The 24937-nt window shown below is 40.8% G+C and overlaps 3 protein-coding genes across 6 annotated transcripts in view; 1 reads left to right on the top strand and 2 right to left on the bottom strand.

Annotated features, from left to right (window-relative positions):
- The window catches only part of LOC123984767 (gamma-secretase activating protein), a 40690-nt gene extending 18645 nt beyond the window's left edge, over positions 1-22045 (top strand). For 2 of the 3 annotated variants that reach the window (XM_046071880.1, XM_046071879.1), the window contains 8 exons: positions 4306-4401; positions 8207-8277; positions 8524-8618; positions 9517-9636; positions 16543-16604; positions 18210-18314; positions 19267-19363; positions 19571-22045. In XM_046071880.1, coding sequence (XP_045927836.1) covers positions 4306-4401; positions 8207-8277; positions 8524-8618; positions 9517-9636; positions 16543-16604; positions 18210-18314; positions 19267-19363; positions 19571-19671 — 747 coding nt within the window. In that variant the 3' untranslated portion in view covers positions 19672-22045. Of the gene's footprint in view, positions 1-4305; positions 4402-8206; positions 8278-8523; positions 8619-9516; positions 9637-16542; positions 16605-17304; positions 17347-18209; positions 18315-19266; positions 19364-19570 lie in introns of those variants that run through there. The other variant, XR_006828522.1, reaches the window with a different exon arrangement.
- On the bottom strand, positions 10464-12386 carry LOC123984770 (type-1B angiotensin II receptor-like). The gene is made up of 2 exons (XM_046071885.1): positions 11728-12386; positions 10464-11348 (listed from the first exon to the last, which is right to left on the bottom strand). Exons 1-2 carry the CDS (start codon positions 12136-12138, stop codon positions 10785-10787), a joined length of 975 nt encoding a protein of 324 aa, XP_045927841.1. The 5' UTR covers positions 12139-12386; the 3' UTR covers positions 10464-10784.
- A 2187-nt stretch (positions 22046-24232) lies between the features above and the next one.
- ccdc146 (coiled-coil domain containing 146) overlaps positions 24233-24937 on the bottom strand; it is a 50002-nt gene continuing 49297 nt past the window's right edge. For both annotated transcript variants that reach the window (XM_046071877.1, XM_046071878.1), the window contains one exon: positions 24233-24533. In XM_046071877.1, the coding sequence (XP_045927833.1) occupies positions 24333-24533 (201 nt within the window). In that variant the 3' untranslated portion in view covers positions 24233-24332. The remainder of the gene's footprint in view (positions 24534-24937) is intronic.

Below are 24937 nucleotides of genomic sequence, written 5' to 3'. Positions count from 1 at the left end.
TGGATTGTACATCCACGATGTGCTTACTCATACAAAAATACAAAATCACAATAATAAAAATAAAATAAAATCAGACACAGACTTCAGTGTAGACAACAGTGAGCAGTGCAGTGAGCAGAGTGCAAAGGGTGCAGGAGTATGTACATGTTGGAGGATGTGATATACAGGTACATATACATGCATACATGTACATAGTGCAATGAAGCATAGTGCAAAGGATGCTGGAATAAATAACTATTTTTTGAGGAGCAATGACTTCAGATAGGTGGATTTGGTATACAGTATCTACAATATGACAGTATAACAGTATGAACAGCTCTGAAATAGAGAATGGTGAATAAATAATACGTTTTAGCCAGAAAACAGGTGGCTGATTAGAGTTACTGGGTTATTGCACAGGAATTGACTTCTGACACTGTGAGTCAGAAGTCAGCTGACTGTGAGTCAGAAGTCAGCTGTTCATCAGAGTGATGGCTTGTGGGAAGAAACTGTTCCTAAGTCTGTTGGTTTTGGCGTACAGTGCTCTGTAGCGCCTACCAGAGGGGAGGAGCTGGAACAGGTTGTGTCAGGGGTGAGATGGATCTGCAGTGATGTTTCCTGCCCGTTTCATGACTCTGGAAATGTATAAGTCCTGAATGGAGGACAGGTTGGCACCGATGATCTTTTCTGCAGTCCTGACTGTCCGTTGTAGTCTGCTCCTGTTCTTTTTGGTGGACAAACCAGACAGTGATGGACGTGTAGAGGACAGACTGGATGATGGCTGTGTAAAAGTGGATCAGCAGCTCCTTAGGCAGGTTGAGCTTCCTGAGCTGGTGCAGGAAGTACATCCTCTGCTGGGCCTTCTTGATGATGGTGTCCATGTTGGGCTCCCACTTTAGGTCCTGGGATATAGTGGATCCCAGACACCTGAAAGATTCCACAGCAGACACAGGGCTGTTGAGTATGGTGATGGGGGGCAGAGTGGGGGGGCTCCTCCTGAAGTCCACGATCATCTCCACAGTTTTGAGCGTGTTAAGCTCTAGGTTGTTCTGGCCGCACCAGAGAGCCAGCTGATCAACCTCCCATCTGTAGGCCGACTCATCAACGTTCCGTATGAGGCCGATGACCGTTGTGTCGTCAGCAAACTTCAGGAGTTTGACAGATGGGTCTTTTGAGGTGCAGTCATTGGTGTAGTGGGAGAAGAGCAGTGGGGAGAGCATACACCCCTGGGGGTCGCCAGTGGTAATAGTCCAGGTGTTGGATGTGATGTTCCCCAGTCTCACCTGCTGAGTCAGGAAGTTTGTGATCCACTGACAGGTGGAGGCTGGCACAATGAGCCGGGTGAGTTTGATGCTGAGGATGTCCGGGATGATGGTTTTGAACGCCGAGCTGAAGTCCACGAACAGGATCCTTGCATATGTCCCTGGAGAGTCGAGGTGTTGCAGGATGTAATGCAGTCCCAAGTTGACTGCATCATCCACTGACCTGTTAGCCCTATAGGCAAAATGCAGGGGGTCCAGCAAGGGGCCAGTAATGTCCTTTAAGTGGGCCAACACCAGTCTTTCAAAGGACTTCATGACTACAGATGTCAGGGCGACAGGTCTGTAGTCATTTAGTACAGAGATGGAGGTTTTTTTGGGGACCCGGATGATTGTGGAGCATTTGAAGCAGGAGGGAACTTCACACAGTTCCAGTGATCTGTTGAAGTTCTGTGTGAAGATGGAGGCCAGCTGGTCTGCACAGATTTTCAGGCAGGATAGAGACACACCGTCGGGGCCAGGAGCCTTCCTGATCTTCTGCCTTTGGAAGAGGTGGCTCACATCCTCTTCACAGATCTTGAGTGCAGGTGAGGGGTCAGAGAGGGGGGTGACAGTGTGTCAGAGGGAGAAGGTGACTGTTTGAAAATGGTGTTGGAGCGGGGAGAGGTGTGACTATGGGCTTTTCAAACCTACAATAAAATCCATTCAGCTTGTCTGCCAGTTGTTGAGTATTAGTGTTGGGGGATGGTCTCCTGTAGTTGGTGAGTGTCCGCAGGCCTCTCCACACTGACGCAGGGTTGTTGGCTGCAAAGCTGTTATTTAGCTTTTCAGCGTAGCATCTCTTTGCTTTGATCTCCTTAGTCATTGTGTTCCTGGCCTGGTTGTACAGGACTCTGTTCCCACTTTTGAAGGCCTCCTCCTTGGTCTGACGAAGCTGCCTGAGTTTTGCTGTGAACCAGGGTTTTTGGTTGTTGTATGTGTGGAAGGTTTTAGTCGGCACACACATGTCCTCACAAAAACTGATGTAAGATGTCACAGTGTCAGTTAGTTCGTCCAGATCAGTGGCTGCAGCCTCAAAAACACACCAGTCAGTGCAGTCAAAGCAGGCCTGTAACTCCAGCTTTGACGCGTTGGTCCATCTTTTCAGTCTTAACAACAGGTTTAGCAGATTTCAGTTGATGCCTGTATGTTGGAATAAGATGAACCAGACAGTGATCAGAGAGTCCCAGGGCTGCACAGGGAACAAAGCGATAGATGTCCTTTAATGTTGTGTAGCAGTGGTCCAGTGTGTTAGTGTCCCTGGTGGGACACTTAATATGCTGTCTGTACTTTGGGAGTTGGTGGCTGAGGTTTGCTCGGTTGAAGTCTCCAAGAACAATAAGCAGGGAGTCTGGATGTTTTTTCTCCACGTTAGTTAGCTGGTCGGCCAGGTGAAGTAATGCCTCACTAACAGGCCTGAGGTGGAATGTAAACAGCGACCAGGACAAACGAGGAAAACTCCCGCGGTGAATAAAACGGTTTACAGTTTATAAATAATGTCTCTAAGTGACGGCTGCAGGATTTTTCCAACACTGTGACATCTGTGCACCAACCTTCCACCTCCCTTTGTTTTTCCCGTGAGCTCCCTTTTGCAATCCGCGCGGATGAAATTAAATCCCGGTAGGTGAAGTGCACTGTCCGGGATGTGCTCGGTGACCCAGGATTTGGTGAAACAGAGGGCTGCAGATCTGCAGAAGTCCGAGTTAGTACTTATGTGGAGAAGCAGTTGGTAAATGTTACCAGAGAGGGACGGCAGAAAACAACGTTAATAAACAAAAACACAAAAGCCATGGAGCTTAATCCAGAGGCTGCCGTATGGGGCACAACCATAAATGACAGTTTAAAGTGAAGGGCCACTCAAAAGTATTTGAGTTTGAACTTGAAAGTTCTTGAAAAACATCCCTTGCAAAATGCTGTCAGCCAAAAGAATCATTCAGTTAAAGGACCAGTCATTCATTCAGTCATATTGCAGATATTTCAAAAGCAGAAAGTCCTTTAACTTTCCAAAAAGACAGCAGTTAACATCCTGCCACTCAAAATCAAAGCGGAGAAGCATAAGAAAAAATAACAAAACACATTAGCCGCAGCCTGGATTCTTCCTTTTGAGATAAATCACCTATTTGATGTACATGTTTTATTTTTATTTTTTCACCCTGTGTATTTTCTCTCCACTGTAGAAGTAAATAAGACAAAGTGGATGGATGCATTGATTATCCTAGATTGTTGACAACAGTTTAACAGCTCCTGGAGATGGACTCCTTTAACATGGGTTATACAGACCATTTCACTATGGACTAAAGATCCATAGTGAAATGCTGACAGACGCCCTTTCCCTCCATAGTCATCTTTTTAAGGTGAAACTCCTGTTAGCTTCAGATGAGTCGACACTTTAAAAAAGGGGGCATCTTAAGGTCCCTGTAAGTTATTTTTTTTTTTTTTTTTTTTTTTTTTTTTACTGTTCACTGTTTGATGGACAATTTCATATCCTGTAGTTTCCCTGTGCTCAGCATAGTTTTTAAAGAGCAGATAGCTTTAGTTTAATGGAGTTCAGGCTATATTCTAGTAGTCTTGCAGCTATTCTTAGAACGGTCCAGCCCTCCTGTCTTTCTCTGGTTATTCCCGACATCACTTCTTCCATCATTCTTTTACCCCTTTCTCTCTTTCCTCTTCTTTCTTTTCACTACTTTCTTTCCTCTGCTCACCTCCTTCCCAATTTCTCGTCCTCATTCCCTTTTCCTCACAGAAGGATTTCAGGTCATTCCATCAGATTTGCACTGTTTTCAGACCTTCACTCATCTTCTGTACTTTTCCACCTCTCACATCCACAGTTCTCTCCTCTCCTCTTCCCTTCTTTCCATGGTTAAATCAGTTTTGTCGCTGTAGTTGAGGAAATAGTCGGGGTGAACTCAATTTGACCCTGCTGAGTGCACAGCAAAGTATGCTTAGAAACACACAAACACAAAGTTTTACTCCAAGCAACACACACATGCACAGAAAATAATCAGTGTGTGTTTTTTTGTCAATGCAGACGGTTGACAAGCTTCGAGAGCATCTCAACAGACAACTGCCTCGACTCGGGAAGAAGAAGATTGACTCACTGGTTGTCAACTACGTGGCCAAACTGGTTGGTACACAGTGTGTGTGAGTGTGTTGGTGAGAGATAAAGAGAGGTCCAAGAGTTGTTGTATATTCCTTTGAGCCCAATTTCTTTTAAAAAGGTACATCATTCTCCAAGTTATATTTATTTTATGTTTGCCCTTTCCCTTTTTCGGGAAGGTTAAGTGACACTCACAGAGAGGATCGCTCAAGTTAAAAGAGGCCACTAGGTTGTTGCGTAAGTCCTCTAAAACAAACATCAGTTTTCTGTTTAAGACATGTATACTCAATCACTCAGTGACTTTTCTAGCTTTCAAAGGGTCCCTGGGGGGTTTTTTTGTAAAAAAAAAAAAAAAAAAGTTTTTGTAAAAATTTGAAACTTGCATTGTTTACATCTATGCTTCTTTGCTAGCAGTCCTCTTCTTCCCTGTCTTTGCTGGTGCACTGCTGTGTTTCTCTGCGCAATACTGACCCCTATTGATCAGTGGAATGACTTGAAACCATTGGCCGTAATTTGTCTGGTCGTCCGTGTGCACATGCAACAAACACATAAAAACATTGATCCATAACGGTACTACTCCTAATGGTCAAAAACTCCACAGGTCACCTTTTAAGAGGGAGTGATTTTAAGACACATTTTCTACCCTGGGTTTCGTCTCCCAGGATACATCTGCCCTACAGGTTGTTGGGGTTGCGTGTAGCCAGAGAGAGGAAGACTCGCTATACTAAGCTGAGCTAACCCTCTGCTGGCTATAGCGTTATAATTAACGTACAGACCCTTAATATCGATCTTCTCATCTCACTCTCCATAAGAAAGCAAAGGACATTTCCATAAATGTTGAACTATTCCTTTAACAATAGATAGGATTTTTTTTGTGGCACTTGCTATAGAAAGCACAAAACCAATGTTATTATCATTTCTTGATTGATCTAAATGTATATAAATGTATGCATGTGTAAATAGTATATGTGTGTATAATGAAGTAACATTGTGCCCCCCCACTTCTAAAACCAAACCTACGCCCTTTATATCCTCACAAAGGGCGACAGGTTGGATCTGAATAACCAAGTGGAAAGATGTAACCACTCACAGTCTCAGTACCCTATAGAGGTACTTGGTTCTGTAAAGTCAGTTTTTAGTATTCCTGAGAGGTAAATCCCTTCACGGCTAAGAGCAGCTGAAAGCAGACATACAGCATATATCAACACAACAGTATTAAATCAGGCCAAGGGTAAGGCTGGAATTGAATAGAAAGCAGGATGCACCACGTTTTGGGACTTTATGGAATTGCAAATGACAGAGTAAGAGACCAAAGAAACCCTCCGTGCTCTCAGCTGGATCGGTCGATGGCTCATCTCGGTATTACAGGCTCAGACTCAAAACCAAACTAATGGAAATAGCTGTGTTTGTACTCATTGTGGCATTGCCCTGCGACAGACAGAACGTGGCAATTGAATTAATTCAGCTGTGAGTGAAAGTGAAAAAGTTTCTCATCCTGGGAGCCGGACTTATTAAAACATACTCACGCAAGGAAGGACCCACAAGAAACAGCCTTCAGGGACGTTTTACTTAAAGAGCAGTCGACTATCTCACATCAGCTTGCACATCAAGCTGACTCATGCCTTAAAAACTGAGGGTGGTACTGTTTCACAGAGAGCTGACTTCCCTTCCACAAATAAAGAACATCTCCCCCTCTTGTCGGTGCTTATTGAGACTAATGGCTGTGTTGACACAGGGGAGAAGTTGGGGGTGAAATAGATTACAGCTTTTAAGAGCCAGGGAACTTCTGCTATGATACATTACAATTCCACAGCACATTATTGTCATAGTTATTTATTTCCCGTCGCTATTGCCACAGACAACTGAGACACATTCCTTTGTATAACATAGCCAATGTCAGAGCAAAGAACAACCCGCTAATAGCTGAATATGAATTACTGAAAGCGGGAATACATATTAAAAGTAATGCAATGAATTGAAATGGGTTGAAATATTTTAAATTATGCAGAAAAGTTATTCTATACCCAAGGTTATTAAACTTTGTCTCAGCAGGGGAGCCACACTAAGTAAATCCAGTCTCTTTCTCAGGCCGAGGCTCATTAAGACAAATCGCTGATTCCAGATTTTATTCTAATAGAAAGCCACACAGGGAATACTGCGTACGAATCTGTGTCTTTAAATCACTGGTTTGCCTGTTGTTTGCCTTTCTTTTCATCTCAGCTACACATTTTATCATTTTTACTCATCTTCAGGGGCCTGGACCACATCAGCAACGAGCAGAGCATCTCAAAAGAGATGTTAGTTGGAAAAGAAAGAAATGAAACTTGAATAATTTATTTCCCCTAAATGTATAAATCCCTGTGACAAATTCAATGGAACAAATAATAAAAACGCTGGAAGGTAGGTAGGTACGGTAAGGTAACGACTGTCCACAAGAGAGGAAATGGATCCCCCCAAAAAAAGAACACTGCACGTCTTCGTTTAAAGTTACAAAGCAGTTATTATTGTGGCCATGTTATTAAAAACATGACCAGCGTCTATCGACCACACACCCGTTTTCCTCCAGGGTTAAACAATCTCACACACACATGACACACAGACAAATGGATTTTCATGAAACAGCACATAAACAATACAAGTAAAAGAATCCCCATCAAGGGGGAAAAAAGGGTAAATAATAATAAAAATTAATTTTAAAAAAGCAACAAATGAATAAAAAGTAATTAAAATTATGAGAACATCAACTAAAAATGAAAATAAATACATTTTAAAGTTAAAAAGGGAATAATAATAATGAATATAATAATAAAATGATAAAGAAAGGAAAAAGACAACAAGAGAGGTAAAATAGAGAAACATTAAAGTAGAAACAGAACAGAAAAAAAAATACATATAACTTCAGTATAAGGGGTAAAGAAAAGAGGAGGAAAGAAAACAACCTCATTCATTTAATATAAAAGCTTAAAAATAAAGAAAAAAAAAAGCAATTAGGTAAATACCTTAACGTACCTCAACGACCATGGTGTAAAGAGATGCTGTATCACCGATGTGCCTTGATGTTTTTGGGAACCCATTCCCCCTCTTGCGGACAGGCAGTATGAAAAATTTAGCATAGACAATGTGCTAAATAGATTATTTTTGATGATTTTCTATTGTGATAAAAAAAATGTAAAAAGCCCAGAGGAGCTGATTATTGCATTTGTCTTTGACACCTCTTTTATTTTTGGCAAGTCCGTTACATAAGTGAAGCTAATTGAAATTCCCAGCCTGAGGTCACTGGAGGAGGTTTTCCCACTGCTGTGCAGGATGTGAGTGGGGCAGATTGCCTTCCTGTTATTCCACACGAGATGAGAGAGTGGTGATTTGTGGAAAGAAGGAGTGTGTATGTGTGTTCCAGTACGCAGCAGGCACGTTTTGGACGAGTCAGGTGCATTTGAATGATCCCCGGATGCTGACAGATGTGTGGTGAAATGATGTGGGCGAGTGTATGTGTGTGCTGGAACGTGTCTTTACATCCTGATCCATTGCGTTGCTCTAGTTCACTGGAATTAGAAATGAGAAGTGGGAGAAAACAAAGAGGGAAGTGGGGAAACTGATCATAGATCATAAAAGTGTACATTTCCACGAAAAAAACATCATCGGAGCAGAAATATGTCGAAATTGCATGTTTCAGATGTTTTACACAAAATTCTTATGTTGTGCAAAATGTCCCGGGCTGTGACTTGAGCGGAATGTTGAGGAAAATGTTTCACTTGAATCTAATCGAGCGTCTCCTTCCCTAAGCACTAACATGTGCATGTCTCTGTGTGTGTGTGTGTTTGTGTGTGTTTAGCTGGAGCTCATCAGACACATGCTGGAGTCAGTCTGGCTGAAGCATAAACTCGGCCCTCGTGTTTTGTGCTTGTGAGTAGCCCTCCCTCGTGTGTGTCTGCATTTAAAGTTGTGTTTCTATCTAATGTAATGTAAAGCAGAAAGCATTGACAGAATGTGTGTGTGTGTGTTCATCTACACGCATGTGTGCTCCAGACCCCCAATCACTCCCCGCTGTGTGTGTTCACATGTGAAAACTGTCGATGACCCCTCTTCACGTGTGCGCTCACGTTACACAACACTCCCATACAAATTTTTCTGTGTGTGTGTGTGTTCCAGCACACAGCAGGGCAGTCCAGCCGAGTGGTCCGTGTTTCATTTCATGTTGCGGATCCTGGAAGCCACGAGGGGTCTCTGCCTTCCCCTCCCACCAGGTACCATCCACACACACACACACACAGTCCTACACTTTCAGTTGTTATAATCCAGTCTGTCTCTGGCTCACCCAGAATAACAATGTGTGTTTGCACTAAGGGACAACAGACTCGCGCTCTTCAGCACTAATGTAACCAAAAATATGTTAAACATTTGCATAGTGTAGACATGGGTAAAGCGTAGTGTGAATACATTTTCAATCATTTGAATTCCTTTTACAATTTTTGCTGCATTAACCCCTGTTACACAATCCCAGGATTTTAGTCGCTCATGAGTAAAAGTTTGTGGGTTATAATCCTAAAGTGTGTGTGAAGAAGAAAGGAAATGAGAAATGACCCGAAGCAAGGCTGCAGATCCTTGACACTGAGGCCGCAGATGTAAATGTGAGTGTGAAGCTGTAAAACAGCAGGCATACTGAGTCAGTTTCCCTGGTAAATAAAAGTATGACACATTGTTGTCAGAAGTTGTGCAGTCAGGTGTACGTTTGTGTTAACAGTAGGTGCCTTTATTTATTTATTTTTTAGCCACGCTAATGGCTCTTTGTCCAGTACTTTGGTTTGTGACTAAACACTTGCAAAATTAATGACTTTACCAACAGCCTCAACTCAACCTCATGTTTAGTGATAATTACCAAATGTTAGCATGCTAACATGCTAAGAGGGTGAGTGTGGCAAACATTACCTGCTAAACATTCACATCAGCATTGTCAATTTGAGCATGTTGGCATGCTGACATTAACATTTAGCTCAAACCACTGCATCTAAATACAACCACACGTAGCCGCTAGCATGGCTGTAGACTTTTTTTCTTTGCCTTTGTTGTTTTCAGGAACATCAAACGCTTAAATGTCTTCTTTTCCTTCATCTGCCCTACCTTTCTGTCTCTGTCTCTCTCCAGGCTATCACACCCTGTTAGCAGTGTTTGCCGTGCGTTGCCTCCCTCATCACACCTTCCTACAGTACATTGACCACGGTGTCCTGCAGCTCACTGAAACCTTTGTGTCTCGGCTCATGACAGGTATGCACACGCGCACACGGACACACACACACTGCTAACTCTTTCTTTGCGTATCTCAGAAGTTTTACAAGAAAGATCATGTATGGTGTCAGTGTACAATGTCCTCTTGGTTATTCATTTTTCTACTGATGGCAATGTCAGTACGTTGGTCCACCACTTTGATCTAGACTGAAATCTTTCAACAACTAATGGATGGTTTTAAATGAAATTTTGAAAAGACATTCATGATCCCCAGAGGATGAATCCTAATGATGCAGGTATCAGATAAACAGCTGACTTTTTCTCTAGTGCCACCACAAGGTTGACATTTGTGTTTTTAGGGACATGTCTCAACTGTTAGATGGATTGCAATGAAATTTGATACAGACATTCATGTTCCCTTCAGCACTTTGGTGTGCCGGTGAGTTTTCCTCTAGGGCCACCATCTGATGAAGAGTTTAAGTTTTCCAATAATTTGGTTTATGACCAAATACCCACAAAACTAATGTAATTCCCATCATTCCCAGCTGTACGTTGTATTTAGTGTTAAATACCAAATCTAAACATGCTTACATGCCAAGTTGTGCACGTGGTGAACGTGGTGAACATTATACAGTACCTGCTAAAAGTTGGGATGTCAACATTGTCAGCTCAAAGCACCACAAATATAACCTCACAGGGCTGCTAGTGTTGACTTTAAGCTGTTATAGACTTAAAGTTTTATATCTATAAAACAAAATGAAAAAAATCTAATAAATACACAAGGATATCAAACACTCATTGTTTCACTGTTTAATACCAATAAGTAATGGTAGCATTATTGTACAACATATGGATTCTGACCCAGACCAAAATATATGATAAAATATAGAAAATATCATTAGTCAGTTAATTTAAAATAAACAGTACATATTGTAAATGGAGGTCATACAATAAATTATGCTGTAACAACTAAAACACATAAGCCTACAAATAAAATAATATAATATATAGAGGCAGCAGCAACAAATGACAGAAAATTACACAAAAATGTCCTAGAGACACAAAACTGATCAGTATTTCCAAAACCATTGTTGAGTCCAAGTGTAGCATATTGTTTTTATGTTTATCAAAGCACACTAATTTGAAGAAGTTTAACATATGAAAGCATGCGTAATGCAGGGATCATATTAGATGGTGTCATTTAAAGACATGAGGTGAAATTTTCTCTTACTGTTGCTTTCTCCTGTGTGATGCCGAGAGGCAAAGAAATACAGGAATGGATTTAGACAGTGATTAAAAAAGTAAAAACATTCCACAAACGTCAGCTTTTGACTAACAATAAGCAGTTTCTCGGAATCTGTGAAAAGGGCAGCCACATACACCACACGAAGAATCAGAGGGAAAAAGCCAACAACCAGGGAGGCAGCGATTATTCGAATGAAAAGTTTATTAACTCTAGGCTGTTTCTTTCCAGGCATTTGATTTCGTTTGACCCCTCTAACAAGTAGCAGGTAGAAAGACAACAAGACTAGATGGCTGAAAACTATAAATAAGATGTAGACCACTTCTAGCACCGGTTTGATCCTCTGATTCCTGCAGGTAGGACCTTCAGTCCGCTCACTTTTGGTGTTCACCTCTTTTAGTGAAAAAACAACTGGAAGAGCCTCAAGGGCTCCAAGCATCCACACACTGGACAGAAATAACCGCTGCCATGTTCTGGCCAGGCTCTCCCACTTTTTGGTATGAAGAACCTGGCAAATGAAAAGGACATTTTTAGTTTGATATCTTATTGCTTTCTACAGTCACTACTTTACAGAATTGCTCATGTATGTTTGCTTTGAAAAGCAAATAGGATCAGAGCTGACAACAACCCACTGATAACATGTAAGCCCCAATTCAGAGTTTAAAGTTTCTATGATTCATGATCTGTGGATATTTATTTGTGAAGGACACTGGCAGTGATGTAAAGTGCTACACAGAATGGTCTTCGATATATATATCCATTTGAGGATTGCATTGTTTTATCATTTTTATCCGCTTTTGTTTCAATTGTTTCAAACTTAATGCTTATTGCCTCTTGTATCTTTTCCTGACAAATAACAAATCCTTGTGGGAATGTTAGTGTCTTACCTGGTAGTACCTCTGAATACTTATAAGCACCAGAATGTTCAAGTCGGAGGTGATGCAGAAAAAGAAGAAATAAAACAGAATTTGACAGACTTCATGTGTCAAATGTGGTCCATTGAAGAAAATAACCACACCAACAGGCAAGCAGAGCAGGCAGAGGAGGTCTGACACTGCCAGGTTGAAGAAAAGGCGCTGCGGCATGGAGGACCCGTGCAGATGCCTACTGAGTTTTACGATCACGCAGATGTTAGCAGGAATGCCAAACAGGCAACTGACTGCAATAATCACACCAGCAACAATGTACCAGGGATTGAGGCTTGAGGTCAGTGGCATTCCTGGCGTGGAGCAATTATTGATGGAGGAGTTACAGAAGAGGGAGGAAGAGGCGTTGGAGCTGCAGTCAACGGTCATCATGGAGGAGGAATGAAGGAGAACGATGAAGAAAGGATGAGACTTCACTGAAGCAAATCCGACAAATAAAAAAGCCTCCTTTTATGTCGAGCCCGGACTGCATGTTTTTTTGAGCTGCTCAGCATGAAATATTTTACTTTACCACAATGGTCGTGGGCACACCTGTTAAAGACTACTTTCTGAATTACCCCAGAAACCCCCTAAACCTACAGGGCTGTTCAATGTGGTGAACAGCTCTAGTATGGAGCCCCTAAGTGTTAAAATATAAAATACATTATTAAATACATTCTAATATGAATACGTTGTGTAAAATACGTGGACAACTTGATTATATTATTTATATATTTTTGGAAGTTACATTTTCACAGTGACACTTTTATTTCATAATGTTACTTTTGATGACAATGAAGTCACCAGTGCCCGCCCTTTCAGCCAATCACATGTTTCCCCAGCGACCCCGCAGGCTAACCACCTGCGAGAAAGCTAGTTAAAGCCATTTGGCTACAACAACCAAGACTGTGTGTTTTTGCTCTTCACAGCTTTGTGCATCTTTAGAATCACTACACTGCAGGTCACCGCACATGTCACGTGACTGAAAACTATGACTACTGGTAGACATGGTGGAACAGCGTAAATGGTTGCTCTTGAAGACTAAATAACCACTGAACCTGCAAAACCAGGTCACCCTATACAGCTGTGACCTCTGGTTGAGCATGTTGGCCAGATGCTGCAGTTATCTGACTTCAGTGGTTATTACATGTGAAAGTTTAACACATGAAAAAAGCAACATCCTTAAACAACCATTTTTTGAATACTTTTTACATTGTATGTACAAGAGGCCAGAGGTTAAAGGTAGGTACCATTGGGTTTCAGTGCATTACTCACAGACAATGATATTGTGTAGTTTGTATGTCTTGGTTTGGATTTCATACCACGGAAAGCACATTGTTCAAAGGCCAAACATTGTGACTTGGCACTGAGATCAACAGAACAAAAATATCTGGGCTTCCTCATTACTCTTGATCTTGATGTAGTTTACATGGTTCTTTCTCATGGGGAGAACAAAGATCCTTAAAGATGAAAAGATTATTTAAAGGACAGAGTCCAAATGGTTTTAAACTTCAAAGTGACAGAATTGAATGTTTCGAGACTTTGAAGTGAGAGGGCATCACTTTAACCAAATAAGTATATACCTATTTACATTTTTGCTATATTATCCTGGGTAATTGGCAGGGCAGGTGTGCACTTTCTGCCTCATTAGAAACACACACAAACATATATTCCCATATAGAATTTATCATTCTTACCAGTCTTTCCAAGCCTGGTTCCTAGCTTCTGAAATGCCATTCACATCACAGATACTTTCAACAATTTACATAAATCATGAAGTGAAACAAAATGGTAATCCAGTCCTATTATTGGACTTTATACTGGTAATTATTTACAGTTACAATCAATCAAAATTATTTAACACCCACTGCAAATCAGGTTTATTGTCAAGTTCAGCTGAAAATGCAACCTTTGACTTCTCCAGTCTCAAAATTATTCAACCCCTTCATAGCAAGCATCTTTAGTACTTAGTAGAGCATCCTTTTGCTGTTATGACCTGCTGCAAACGAAATGCATAGCCAGACACCAGCTCCTGGCAGCGTTCCTGAGGAATCTTGGCCCATTCCTCATGAGCAATGGCGTCTAGTTCAGTAATATTCCTGGGTTTTCATACTGCAACTGCCTTCTTGTTACTTCATTAATCGTATTTGCATTGTAATGATGAATTCATACCATAAATAACTGATTGCTTTTCTCCTTATAACATTTTAAATATCTTAATGTAATTGTTTTATTTAATTTCCCCAGTAAACAGAAAGCAGAGTGCTGTTTGCTTGTACATATCTAAAATCACAAAGACAAGGAAGGACTTGGTGCAGATATTGATTGGCGTTTACAGTAACATAGACAATAGCACTGAATGTAACCGTCCGTACCCCGTCATGCAGACTTCCAGCTCCCATTGAGTTAAAACTGCAGCTGGACCGGGACTGAACACAGCCTCCGAGACCGATGGAGGCCGGTTTGACAACAGGGAATACAGTGCCGAGGTGGTTTTGTTGGCGGGTTTGGCTCTTGGCACCCCGGGGCTGACTCAGCTAATAGGACCGCTAGCTGCACGTTTAACCGAGCTAACTAGCTACAGATTCAGTTAGCAGTTTAGCAAAAAGTAGAGCTATCTGTCCACCAAGAAACTCTGTAAATCACTACGGTACTGTATTCCCTGTTAGTCTTAGAGACTGTGTTCAGACCTGTTCATTCCACATTCACTGGGAGGCTGCTGATCGCGGTTTTGTTGCCCCCTCGCCAGGTGTTGTGCCTAATTCTGCTTGCCTACCGAGAATTGCATGCACCTCGCGGGAGGTACCGGTCATTTCTGCTGAGAAAAGAGGTGGATGCAAATCCTACCGCCTACATCATCATGTATTGCCGAATTATGTATCCACCTCTTAAGGTCCTTTTCAGACACTTTGATCAAATACGGTTATCACCACATATTTTTGCTGAATCTTAAGGAATGCTACTTATACAAAGTGTAAAAACATATTAACGACTCTAAACGTTCATAAGATATACCTGAATCATTTATCGCCATTGATGAACCACACAAAGAATATTATGGCATTTAAAAGCAGTGTTTGGAGGTGCATGCAATTCTCGGCAGGCATGCAAAATTTGGCATAACACCGGCTCCAGGTTAGCCATGATCCTGGCCTGAAAATTTCAAGTGCTTGAGTAGAGGTGTAAACACTAACACTCCCCTGGTTCTCCGAGCTCCCGGTCCGGGCTGAACCAGCTATGACCCTTAACCTTAATTACATAACGGCCGCGGTACTTTAGAAACGCTATTTGGTCATCAGCAAACTCCATAAATCGCAGAGAGTTGAGACAGAGCAGCCCGGGGACACGGGGAACTTTAGGACACCATTACAATGGCGTAGGACGTAGACAGTGAAGCAGCTGACTTCCGATGTTGAAAGAGCAACTGTCAGCTAGCCCGAACAGGCCATCGACTAGCCAATCAACTTGCCCGACCCAGGTCGAAACCCTGGGTTCAAGTCAGGGTACTGTGATGGCCACTGTAGAAATCTTCCAGGACTTCTTCTGCAACGAAGCCCAGTTGCACCAGGTGTGCACCAGGTGTGCTCGAGGCAACACCTGTTATGCATATTATATTTGTGCTGTTCTGAAGGATTCTGTTTGGGGTGTTGAATAATTTTGAAACTGAATTCTGGGAAAACAAACGCTATTTCAGTTGCTTTTGTTTGATTTGTTCATTGCAAACAGCTGAAAGTCTGTAATAGTTGACAATAAACCTGATTTGCAGTGGGGATTGAATAGTTTTGATTGCAAATGTAGATGTAATATCCAACAATTAGGCTCTTGCTGGCATTTTCAGATGAGGAGTGAACACTCTATAGCCATACTAGATACTTGTAGACCTACTGCACGGTGGTGCTTTGAGCTAAATGCTAATTTCAGCTAACATGCTGATGTGTAGTGATATGTTATGAGCACTGGATACATTTTGACCTGATGATGAAAATATGATTCTTTCTCTGGGGGACATGAATGTGTGTTCAAAACTTCATGATAATCCATCCAATTGTTGTATTTCAGTCTAGACCAAAGTGGTGTACTGACAAATGTAATGTTATAGACTGTATTGGTGGAAAAAGTTTAAGAAAGGAATTTAATAATCTGGGAAAAACTCATCATCTGCTCACCTACATTTTGAGAAGTTAGTTGAGGTGGTTTTTGCTCCTTATAACAATACACCCTGAGACGGGAGGTATGCCAACTGCATATCCCAGAATGCTTTTGAGCTCCTGGGAGTCTTCCAGAAGCCGCTGAAGCAAGATGCCAGGTCAAAGGATGTCACAGGCTCTCTGCTTCTGTTTCCTTTTTGAATTGATGGATCTCACTGTGACACAAAAATACAGCGTTCTGAAATTTCTTACAGCCAGAATAAGAAAGTGGTACTGACTCAGAATCCTCTTGCGCTTGGGAAGCTCTGTTTGCCAAAACATTGTCATTTTTCTATATAAGTGAGCTATTCCCCTAATGCTTTTTTTATCCATGGAAATGAGCATATAAGAAGAATAGTTATTGTAGCTACAGCAATTTGGGATTTTGTTGATTTGCATTTGTTTTACCTGCAGTGTCTCCAGGAAAAGAAAATAGATGTTTAATCCCACGGTTCCTTCAGAAAGGATTTTGAGTAATTAACTTAGATATACAAGTACAGAAAGAAGGTGTGACATGGAATTATTTGTCCCTCCATGTGATATTCTTCTTCAGATGAGTAATTAGCACCATGCCTCCTCTCTTTTCCCCTCTCTCTCTCTTTGTGTTCAGATTTGGACAACAGTGATGCCAACGAGAGACTGAAGTTCAGCATACTTAAGAGACTCCCTGAGGTACTTCTGTGTGTGTTTGAGTGTGTGGGGCCAAAACACAAGGTTTGTATGCGGGGCCACGGGTCGTTTGGATTAGCTTATCTAACAGGGAAAGATTAAAAGGAGCTTATTCAACCTTTTCTATCTGCTGTAGTCACTCCAAAAAGAATCTCATAGCATAATATCAGCCGTCCACGTGGTGAGATGTCGAGCGTACAAACTTAGAGGGCAGAGCTGAAATGTAGCAGCCCATGGCCGGTGAGAATTTCTCAGCCTGGATGGTATAAAACAATGCATGAGGCTATTATAATCCCATCTATTAGTGAGAAGGAAGTCTTGATCTTTTCTCGAATGGTTCTCTCCCCAAACTTTCCGTTCTGGTCCAATTAAGAGTTTGAAGCTATTTTAGGTCTCATCTCCCTCAAGCCCCCCTCAAGCCAATCACCAAGCACTTGTGTAACTGGCTGGTGTTTATGTGTGTGTGCGTGTGTTGGGGAGGGGGTAGTGTAGGTAGTTACCGAGTCTGTGTGTATTATGTGTGTCCCTAACTCTTGTGTAACTTCCACGTGTTCTTGTGTGGGTACAGTATATTTCTTCTGTAGCTGTGTGTGTGTGTGTGTGTGTGTGTGTGTGTGTGTGTGTGTGTGTGTGTGTTCCATCCGCATTGTGATCAGAGGAATGTTGAGTGTTTAGTGTCTCTGTTCTGTTTCCTGCCCGTCAGACCTTTGTTGGGTGAGTTTGGCAGGCAGGAGAGATTTAGCAGGTACAGCACACACACACACACACACACACACACACACACTCCTACAGAGCTAGAAAACAGGAGATGGCCCATTGCTGGAAATTCATATCTTGGCTAAGCACCCCTCATAACTCTCATTATATATGTGTTTAACTCTCACATGTCTTTTCAAAGTTTCTAAAAGGCTGCATTCTTATTGAGAGGTTGTAATTATTTTGAGTTTATTTGAGTGTTCTAGCTAAATAAATTATCATGTGATTATTTTATCTATGAATACACTCTCAATTGAACTTCAATTGAAAGAGGACTATATTGTGATATAAAAAGACATATACCGTAAAAAAGGATTTGAGCCATATTGCCTACTCCTTTTACATGTTCAGTCAGGTAATAATCATCATTCATTTCAAACGGCTGCGTGTTCTTAATAAACAACAAAAACGGCGACACCAAAAGGAGACAATTGTGCAAAATAGTTTGAGCACTGTCTCAGCAAAAACATACGTATTAATCTCAACTTGTTTCTTCTCACCTCTGACAATAACACAACCCTTGAAGGGATCCAGCAGCTCCGTATCAACTTGGCAGCGAGTCTGAAGCTGGACAGAAAGCAGCCCTGAGGAAAAGCTGCATTCTCTCTTATTGTCAGCCACACCTGTTGTCTCTGTTTGGTTATTACGTGATATTTATTACTGTGGTGTGCACAGAACATTTTGATTCCTCTGGAATTCCTCATTAGCAGTCAACTCCTAAATAATGGTTTTGAGTTCCAGTTGGCAAAATGGAAAGGGACAGATGTTCACATGCTTCAGGGATGGGTTTTTTAGCTACATGCCTAAAATGCAAATTGTAAAATGTGTGTGTGTGTGTGTGTCTGTGTGTAGCCTATGGAGCAGAGGATCTACCATATGTGGGACCATCCTGTCAGTTCAGCTTCAATCTCCAGGGATTATGTCACGACTCTGCTGGAGAAACACAGCAAAAACAAGGTGATAAAGGAACTCATTAGCACTCGCTAACTATGGGGAAAATCTCTCAGACATACATGAAATCCCTCCAGAAAAAAAAGTGTGACATGAAGTTTGTAGCGCTGAAGTGGTTAGTTTGTCACTCACTTAGTTGATAGACATTTTGATGTCAAATTTAATTTGATCAGTCATTTATCTAGCAACAAGCCAAAGAGTCTACAGCCATGCTAGCGCTTCTCTTACCCTGTAAGTAGACACAGTGGTGCTTTGCGCTAAATGCTAAATCAGCATGCTAACATGTTCCCAATGACAATGATAACATGATAATATTCAGTAGGTATATTGTTTACCTTGTTCAACATCTTAGTTTAGTGTCGCTAGCATGCTAACATTTGCTAATTAGCAATAAACACATATTACAGCCAAAGCTAATGGGAATGTCATTAATTTTGTACAAATTTAGTCAAAAAACAAAAGATTATTGTCTAAAAATGCTACAAAAATGTGCTGATTCCAGCTGTTCAAATTGTGAAGATGGTGGTGCTTGTCTCCTTTTTTAAAATCTTCTAAATTTGATATGTTTGTGTATTGGGCTATTGGTCAATTGGACATCCCCTCGGGCTCTGGAAAATTGTGATGGGCTTTTGCCACTATTATCACAGGTTTCTGACAAGGAATCCTTACCTTACCTTATTAAATGTGTTTAAACAGTGGCCCCAGTTGTACAGCCAACACAGCATCTATATACACCCAATGCCATTGGCCAGTTTCAGTCATCTAATTGGGTAGCGGACTGGTATGGAGAGCCAGTAGCAATTCGTAAAAAATATATGGGTGCCTAAAATGTTTAGATCCATAAGAGGAAATAATTGAGTCAAGGTAATAGGTTTTTTCTGCAGATTTGTCTTGACTGTGTATGTCCGGAAAGCCTGCAGAATACACAGTTGTGTTTTTGCTTTTCCTTCCTCCTCAGGGATTTACATTCAGCAGCAGAGAGAGGCCAGGCTTCAGACCTGAGTTTCTGCCTCTTACCTACCTGGCAAAAATGCTCTCTGATATAGAGGAACAAGGTAGTGTACGCGTGTGTGTGTACGTGTGTGTGTGTATCCTGCCTTTGGAGGATTAAGACAGCTTGTGTGTGTTTATGTGCATGCTTGGTCAGAATGCAGCAGCCTCTCATCACGAAGGAGCAAGGAAGGAAGTGTTTGGCTGTGTCTTGTGTTATATTCCCTAAAAGAAGCTGTATCACTCTCTAAACTTCTCTTCCTGCGTTCCAGCTCTGAACCCTTTCGAGGAGCAGGAGAACGTGGACGCGAGGTTTGTGGAGGAGACGGCTCTGAAACAGACAGTAATACTGCTGGGCTTTGAGGAAAAATGAAGGATGTGCAGGGGAGCGGAAGGGCGGAGAGGGACAGGGGATGGATGGATTTAGGGGGAAACAGATGGGGGGGGGGGATGTGTCATCATTGACTCGGCCTTGAGGACAAGTGCCGGATGGATGGATGGATGATGGAGGGACGGAGGGCGAGAAGCGAAAGATGAATGGAGAGATTGAGCGCCCATAAACAAGCTCTCAGTGTTTTATGACAAATTAGGGTGGGACAGAGCCATAGATGGATGGAGACGCCCAGAAAGGGAAGATGGAGGGGGGAATAGGAGACAGATCGGATAAAAAAAGTCATCCTATTTTTCCACCTCTAAATACTGAAGTGTGATATGATGTGAGAGGGACAGTGGCTTGTTATTTTACAATACACAAACAATGTAAGAACTGTGTTTAAAATGGAAACAATAGTAACACAATTCAATTTGGGGAAACATGCTTTTCATTTTTTTTTATTAAAAATCAATAACTGCAGGCAGCTGTTTATCTGAACTCATATTTCTGTAGCGGCAACAATTCTCTCTCCACAACTTCTCCACTTCCTCTCATACAATTTATGAACATTGATGTCAAATACTGCAAACAGTATTTATAAATCAAACACGCTTATTTGTCCTCCTGTGCTCTCTGTAATGCTGCTGCACCCCATCAACTTGATTACATGCTGACAAAAGCGTCGCAGACAGAGCCGCTTGATATGGTCTCTCAGTGGCTGCTGTGCATTCAATCTGGTCTTTAACAATAAGTTATACAGAATATTTGCAGCTGAAAGGAGTGCTGGTATAACTCAGTGAGACTAACAGGCCCTTGCAAAGATTTAAAATTACAAGCCCAAACAGTGTTATAAATGGAATATACTGTATTTTCAATATACAAATTAACATATTCTTAATAGGAAATACACTGATTGTTACTTTATACAAAAACTAAATTGCTGAAGGATTAGAAGGATTTTCAAGCTTTGAGATGACTGAGTAAAGTGGCTATCAGGAACGTTTCAAATATTTAGGAAATTCACTGTTGCTGGATTTGTACGGAGAATAAGGGCTGGCTATCATTTGAACTGTTTTGATACTAGTACTGGTATGATACCTATGTTGCTGCACAGCACTAAATGATATCATAATTAGAGAAATATGAACATGTTTCTCTACAAATTCCTCAGCCAAAATTCTCAAATCTTAAACGTCTAAACACAAGTGACCATACAAAAACATTGGCTTGCATAAAACTGCCTAAAACTAGCTCAATATTTATTTAAAGTGAGACTATATTTACTTTTAAAAGGAGATATACCACATTCTTAGTACAAAATGATACCTTACTTTGAGTAAGTAAGTGAATCAAAATTGCTAGTTTTAGGCTATTTTAAAGTGGGACTACATACCTAAACCACACACACACACACACACACACACACACACACACACACACACAGTTAGTACAAGAACTTCGTCTCACTTAAATTGCTATATTGTGATTTAAAGTTAGACTATTTTACTTTTGTAAGACAAGGTTTCATATTCTTACTTATATAAATGAAAAGTTGAATTCATAGGCAATAAAACACACTCTACCAAATTCTATACACTCAGGGTTTTGCTGCTACAGCCTTATTGGTCTGGTATGACTTGTATATTATGATGGCTAATGTTAGCAATCTTTAGGTTGATATCTCTATAAGTCTCTAAGACTGAGCTAGTTTGCTAACACCATTGCTCTTCTTTTTGTTTTAGCACTTTCCATGCAATTGTCATTTACTCATCGGCTTACAATAAACCAGGAAGCTGGCTGAAGAAAAAGTAAACAAGGTCTAAGGTAATACACAAGGATAAAAATTAGCAGTCCACTCATTTTATAGTGCCTTTATTCATATAGCCTATTGTAAAAATCAATCTCCAAAATGCTTTACAAACCATAAAATCAAAGAAGACAGTACAGGGTTAATAGGGCAATACAAATTAAAATAATAAAAAAATAAAAAACTGACATTACTCACCCTGCCTGCACACACACACAAACATCTAGTTTGAATAACGTGCCATAATGTGGCCGTGTGCCCTCAATCATGACTAAGCTCTTACTGTAAGTGGAGAAATTCTTTGGTAGTGGTGGTGATGGTGGTGTGTGTGTGTGTGTGTGTGTGTGTGGGTGGCATGTGTTCATAATCCTTTTCACACTGTCTGAATGTTAGCAGCCCACGAGACTCAATGCCAGAGATTATTTACACCTCCGTGTTTGTGCTTTGAATTGAGAAATGACAAAACATTCCTCTGAATAAAAAGGGATTTCTTAATCACTCATGTTTCTTATGGTTACACAAAAAAAGTTTTGTACGATGAAATGTAAATAAAGAGATTCCCCCCGCCCCATGTTTTCTGTATTTCTCTCTCTGCCATACTTTTGAAGAGCATGGTGTACCGATAAGTTCCGTGGCAACAGTTAGGCCTTGGCTAACTTTGTTTCCAATGAATCTCCTTTGAACCCAAGAATATTTAGAGCCAGTTGCACTGTGGAGCCTTGAGGTAAATTAGGAAATGATCTCAGCATGCAGTCAAATAGTTTGTAGCTTGAACAGCTCTGCAGAACAGTAAGTGAGCTCTCAGATTCTTCGCAAAATTGTGTGTTTTGGACAAACTCAGCTGAGTTCCCCTAAAGTCTGCAGATAATCTCAGCATCGCTCATCATATGCGCTGAGTCACTTACTAATAAACGCCCATCATGCTTTTAGACATGCTTGTTTTTCAATACCTACATTAGTGCCAAATTATACACTTTTTTTTTACCATGAGCTTTATCACCTTGGTACAGTTGTCTCATATCATTATTCTTCTGGGGAACTTCCTTTTAAATGTGAATAAATCCCTCATTTCCCACTCAATTGCCTCCTCCGCACTCTGCTATGCAGTCAGTGTTATGTAGCTGGCCAAATAAGCACAACAACAGTTAGGGGGTAAGTTTATCTGACAGCTTGCAGTGGATGATCACACACACACCTCATTGTTAGGTGGACAGGGCTGCCTCAAAATTGGATAAACTCAACCTGCTGCCTTCTTGAAACTTTTAAGAAGTTTACTCACACAGATTAGGCCGACACAAGTGGTTCTCAAAGTTTTTTGTCTGACTCAGCCCCACATCCTTATCAGATGAGCTCAACTCATCGCCACAGCTAATTATTTAAACTATTTGGCCATTACCTTTAGCTAATTATTTCAAGTTAATCCTTTACTTTTAGCTAACTATTTCAACAGGTGATCCATTACTTTAGCTAATTACAATATTTCAACTATTTATGTATTCATTTTATGTAATTATTTAAATGATTTAGCCAATACTTATAATTATTTCAAGTTTACCCTCTACAACTATTTTGACTTGCTAACCACTTTTTCATGCACTCTCATTGGCAACTAAAGAACTGACTGATGTGGGTGGGCGGCGTCTCATGTGCTATCAGCCTTGTATTATTACAAGTTAAGTTACATTATACAATTATTATGACTAATAATATATTTACTTTAGATCAGCCTCAGCCATTTGTAATTCTATTTGGATGTTGTTTTTTTACTAAACTCAAAAACAGTGTATACATATACTTTTTGATCAAATTATGATTTATATTATAATAGCGACTACAGAAGTACAGAAATAGTTGGGAATCATTAATGAGCACAGTAATGGTCCCCACATGAACGCAGTTAACAAACACATGTGCTTACAAGCTGCAAAACATGCTCACTAGCACCAAAACTACTCAAGCTAAGATCAGCAGGTACTTCCAGTAAGTTTTTAGATGCTTCAAAGGCAAGTGACTTTGACTCTCCGTCCCATTTAGAGCTCTGCTTTTATCCATTTTTTCCCTACGATTGTCCTCTGCCACCTTTTGTAACGGCCGTCTCTCATTCCTCTTCATTGAAATTCTCCTCTCTCTTGTCATTCTCTATGTTCTTTCATTGCCTGATCTGCCTCTCTATATTTACATTTATCATTTCAGGCATTAAGCAGCCACTCTTAGCCTAGCTTAGAGCTTAAACCCATTGCAATTTATGCATCGGCTGCAAGATTACAAGTGCGGGGGATGAAACGGCTGAAGAATATGTCGAAATATTCCAGTGTCCCTGAGAAATTTTTAAGAGAAAGGTAGTGAGACGATAATGATGTGTTGCTCATTACAGAAATAAATACAAAACTTCATTAGTAGATACGTTGTAACAATACAACACAAGTTTTATCTCCACTAAGTCCTCTGTCTTCTCTTCCACTCTCTTACAGTAAGTAGTGTTACTGCAAGCTAGAGTGTAAACAAGCTCTTGCCAGTAATTCTTTTTTTTTAAAAAGGAAACAAAATTACAACCAGATGCAGTCCTCAAGTACGCTCTCACATGACAAAACAGCAGTGGTATGCTGGACAGTGAGTACACAAACATACACAAGGAGCAGGGAGGAGGAGGAAGGAGCGGCACAGAGAGGTGTGTGGAGAGCAGATACATCAAGTATGATAGAAATGTGCCAAATCATTGAGATGCACTGGAAAATATATGAAAAAAAATCGTCATTGGCTTTTACATTTTATGCTTCTGAAGGACACTGATGTGAACGGTGGGGATTAAAAAATAAGCCCAAAGCAACACCCCCATGTTTATGAATGTTGTTTTCTATATCTCTAAGGGTTTGAGTGTTGGTTTGCGGATGTGTCTCATGTTGGCTCCTGGTTGGGATGGTTTGAAGGGGGCCTGGGCTCCGTAGGGTTTTGGCAGAGGGAGCGGGCCGGTCAGGGGGATGTATGCGTTGGGACGGGTTTCAGCTGTGGTGTACTCTCCATTAGGCAACTGATTCCACTCCTCTTCTTCAGCCAGCTGCACACACAAACACACATACACACACACACACACACACACACACACAAATACCAGAGGCAGTTTTAATATTTGATGTAAGACTGCATGACCTTGGACTAAATAGTTAAAATTAAATCTTCCTGAATTTTAATCATGAAAATGGAATAATTTATTTAGCAATTTTTTTTCTTACTTCTCAAGACAAATGCAAAGGCACAAGTGAACAGTTGAGTGCATGAGCTCACAATCGCAAGGCCAAAAGTTTGATCTTTTTTTTCGAAAATACACATTAAAAAGAGATTAGTGATACTAGAGATGCTGGGTTTGTTATAAAGGAGTTGTTTATCTTTTTTGGAATAAAATAATACCAATCCATAGTAAGCTGCACTTGTTCAACTGGATGTTCAACATCAAATGAAAGC

Source organism: Micropterus dolomieu, linkage group LG16 (assembly GCF_021292245.1).
Source record: "Micropterus dolomieu isolate WLL.071019.BEF.003 ecotype Adirondacks linkage group LG16, ASM2129224v1, whole genome shotgun sequence".
Classification (NCBI taxonomy): domain Eukaryota; kingdom Metazoa; phylum Chordata; class Actinopteri; order Centrarchiformes; family Centrarchidae; genus Micropterus; species Micropterus dolomieu.
This window is presented reverse-complemented; position numbering and strand designations above follow the sequence as displayed.

Bases quoted from the DNA above. Each gene is read 5' to 3' on its own strand.
- LOC123984770 (XM_046071885.1), bottom strand. From the start codon at position 12,138: ATGATGACCGTTGACTGCAGCTCCAACGCCTCTTCCTCCCTCTTCTGT. The intron at 11,349-11,727 runs GTAAGACACTAA...TTCATTTGCCAG, and splicing joins GTATTCAGAGGTACTACCAG to GTTCTTCATACCAAAAAGTG.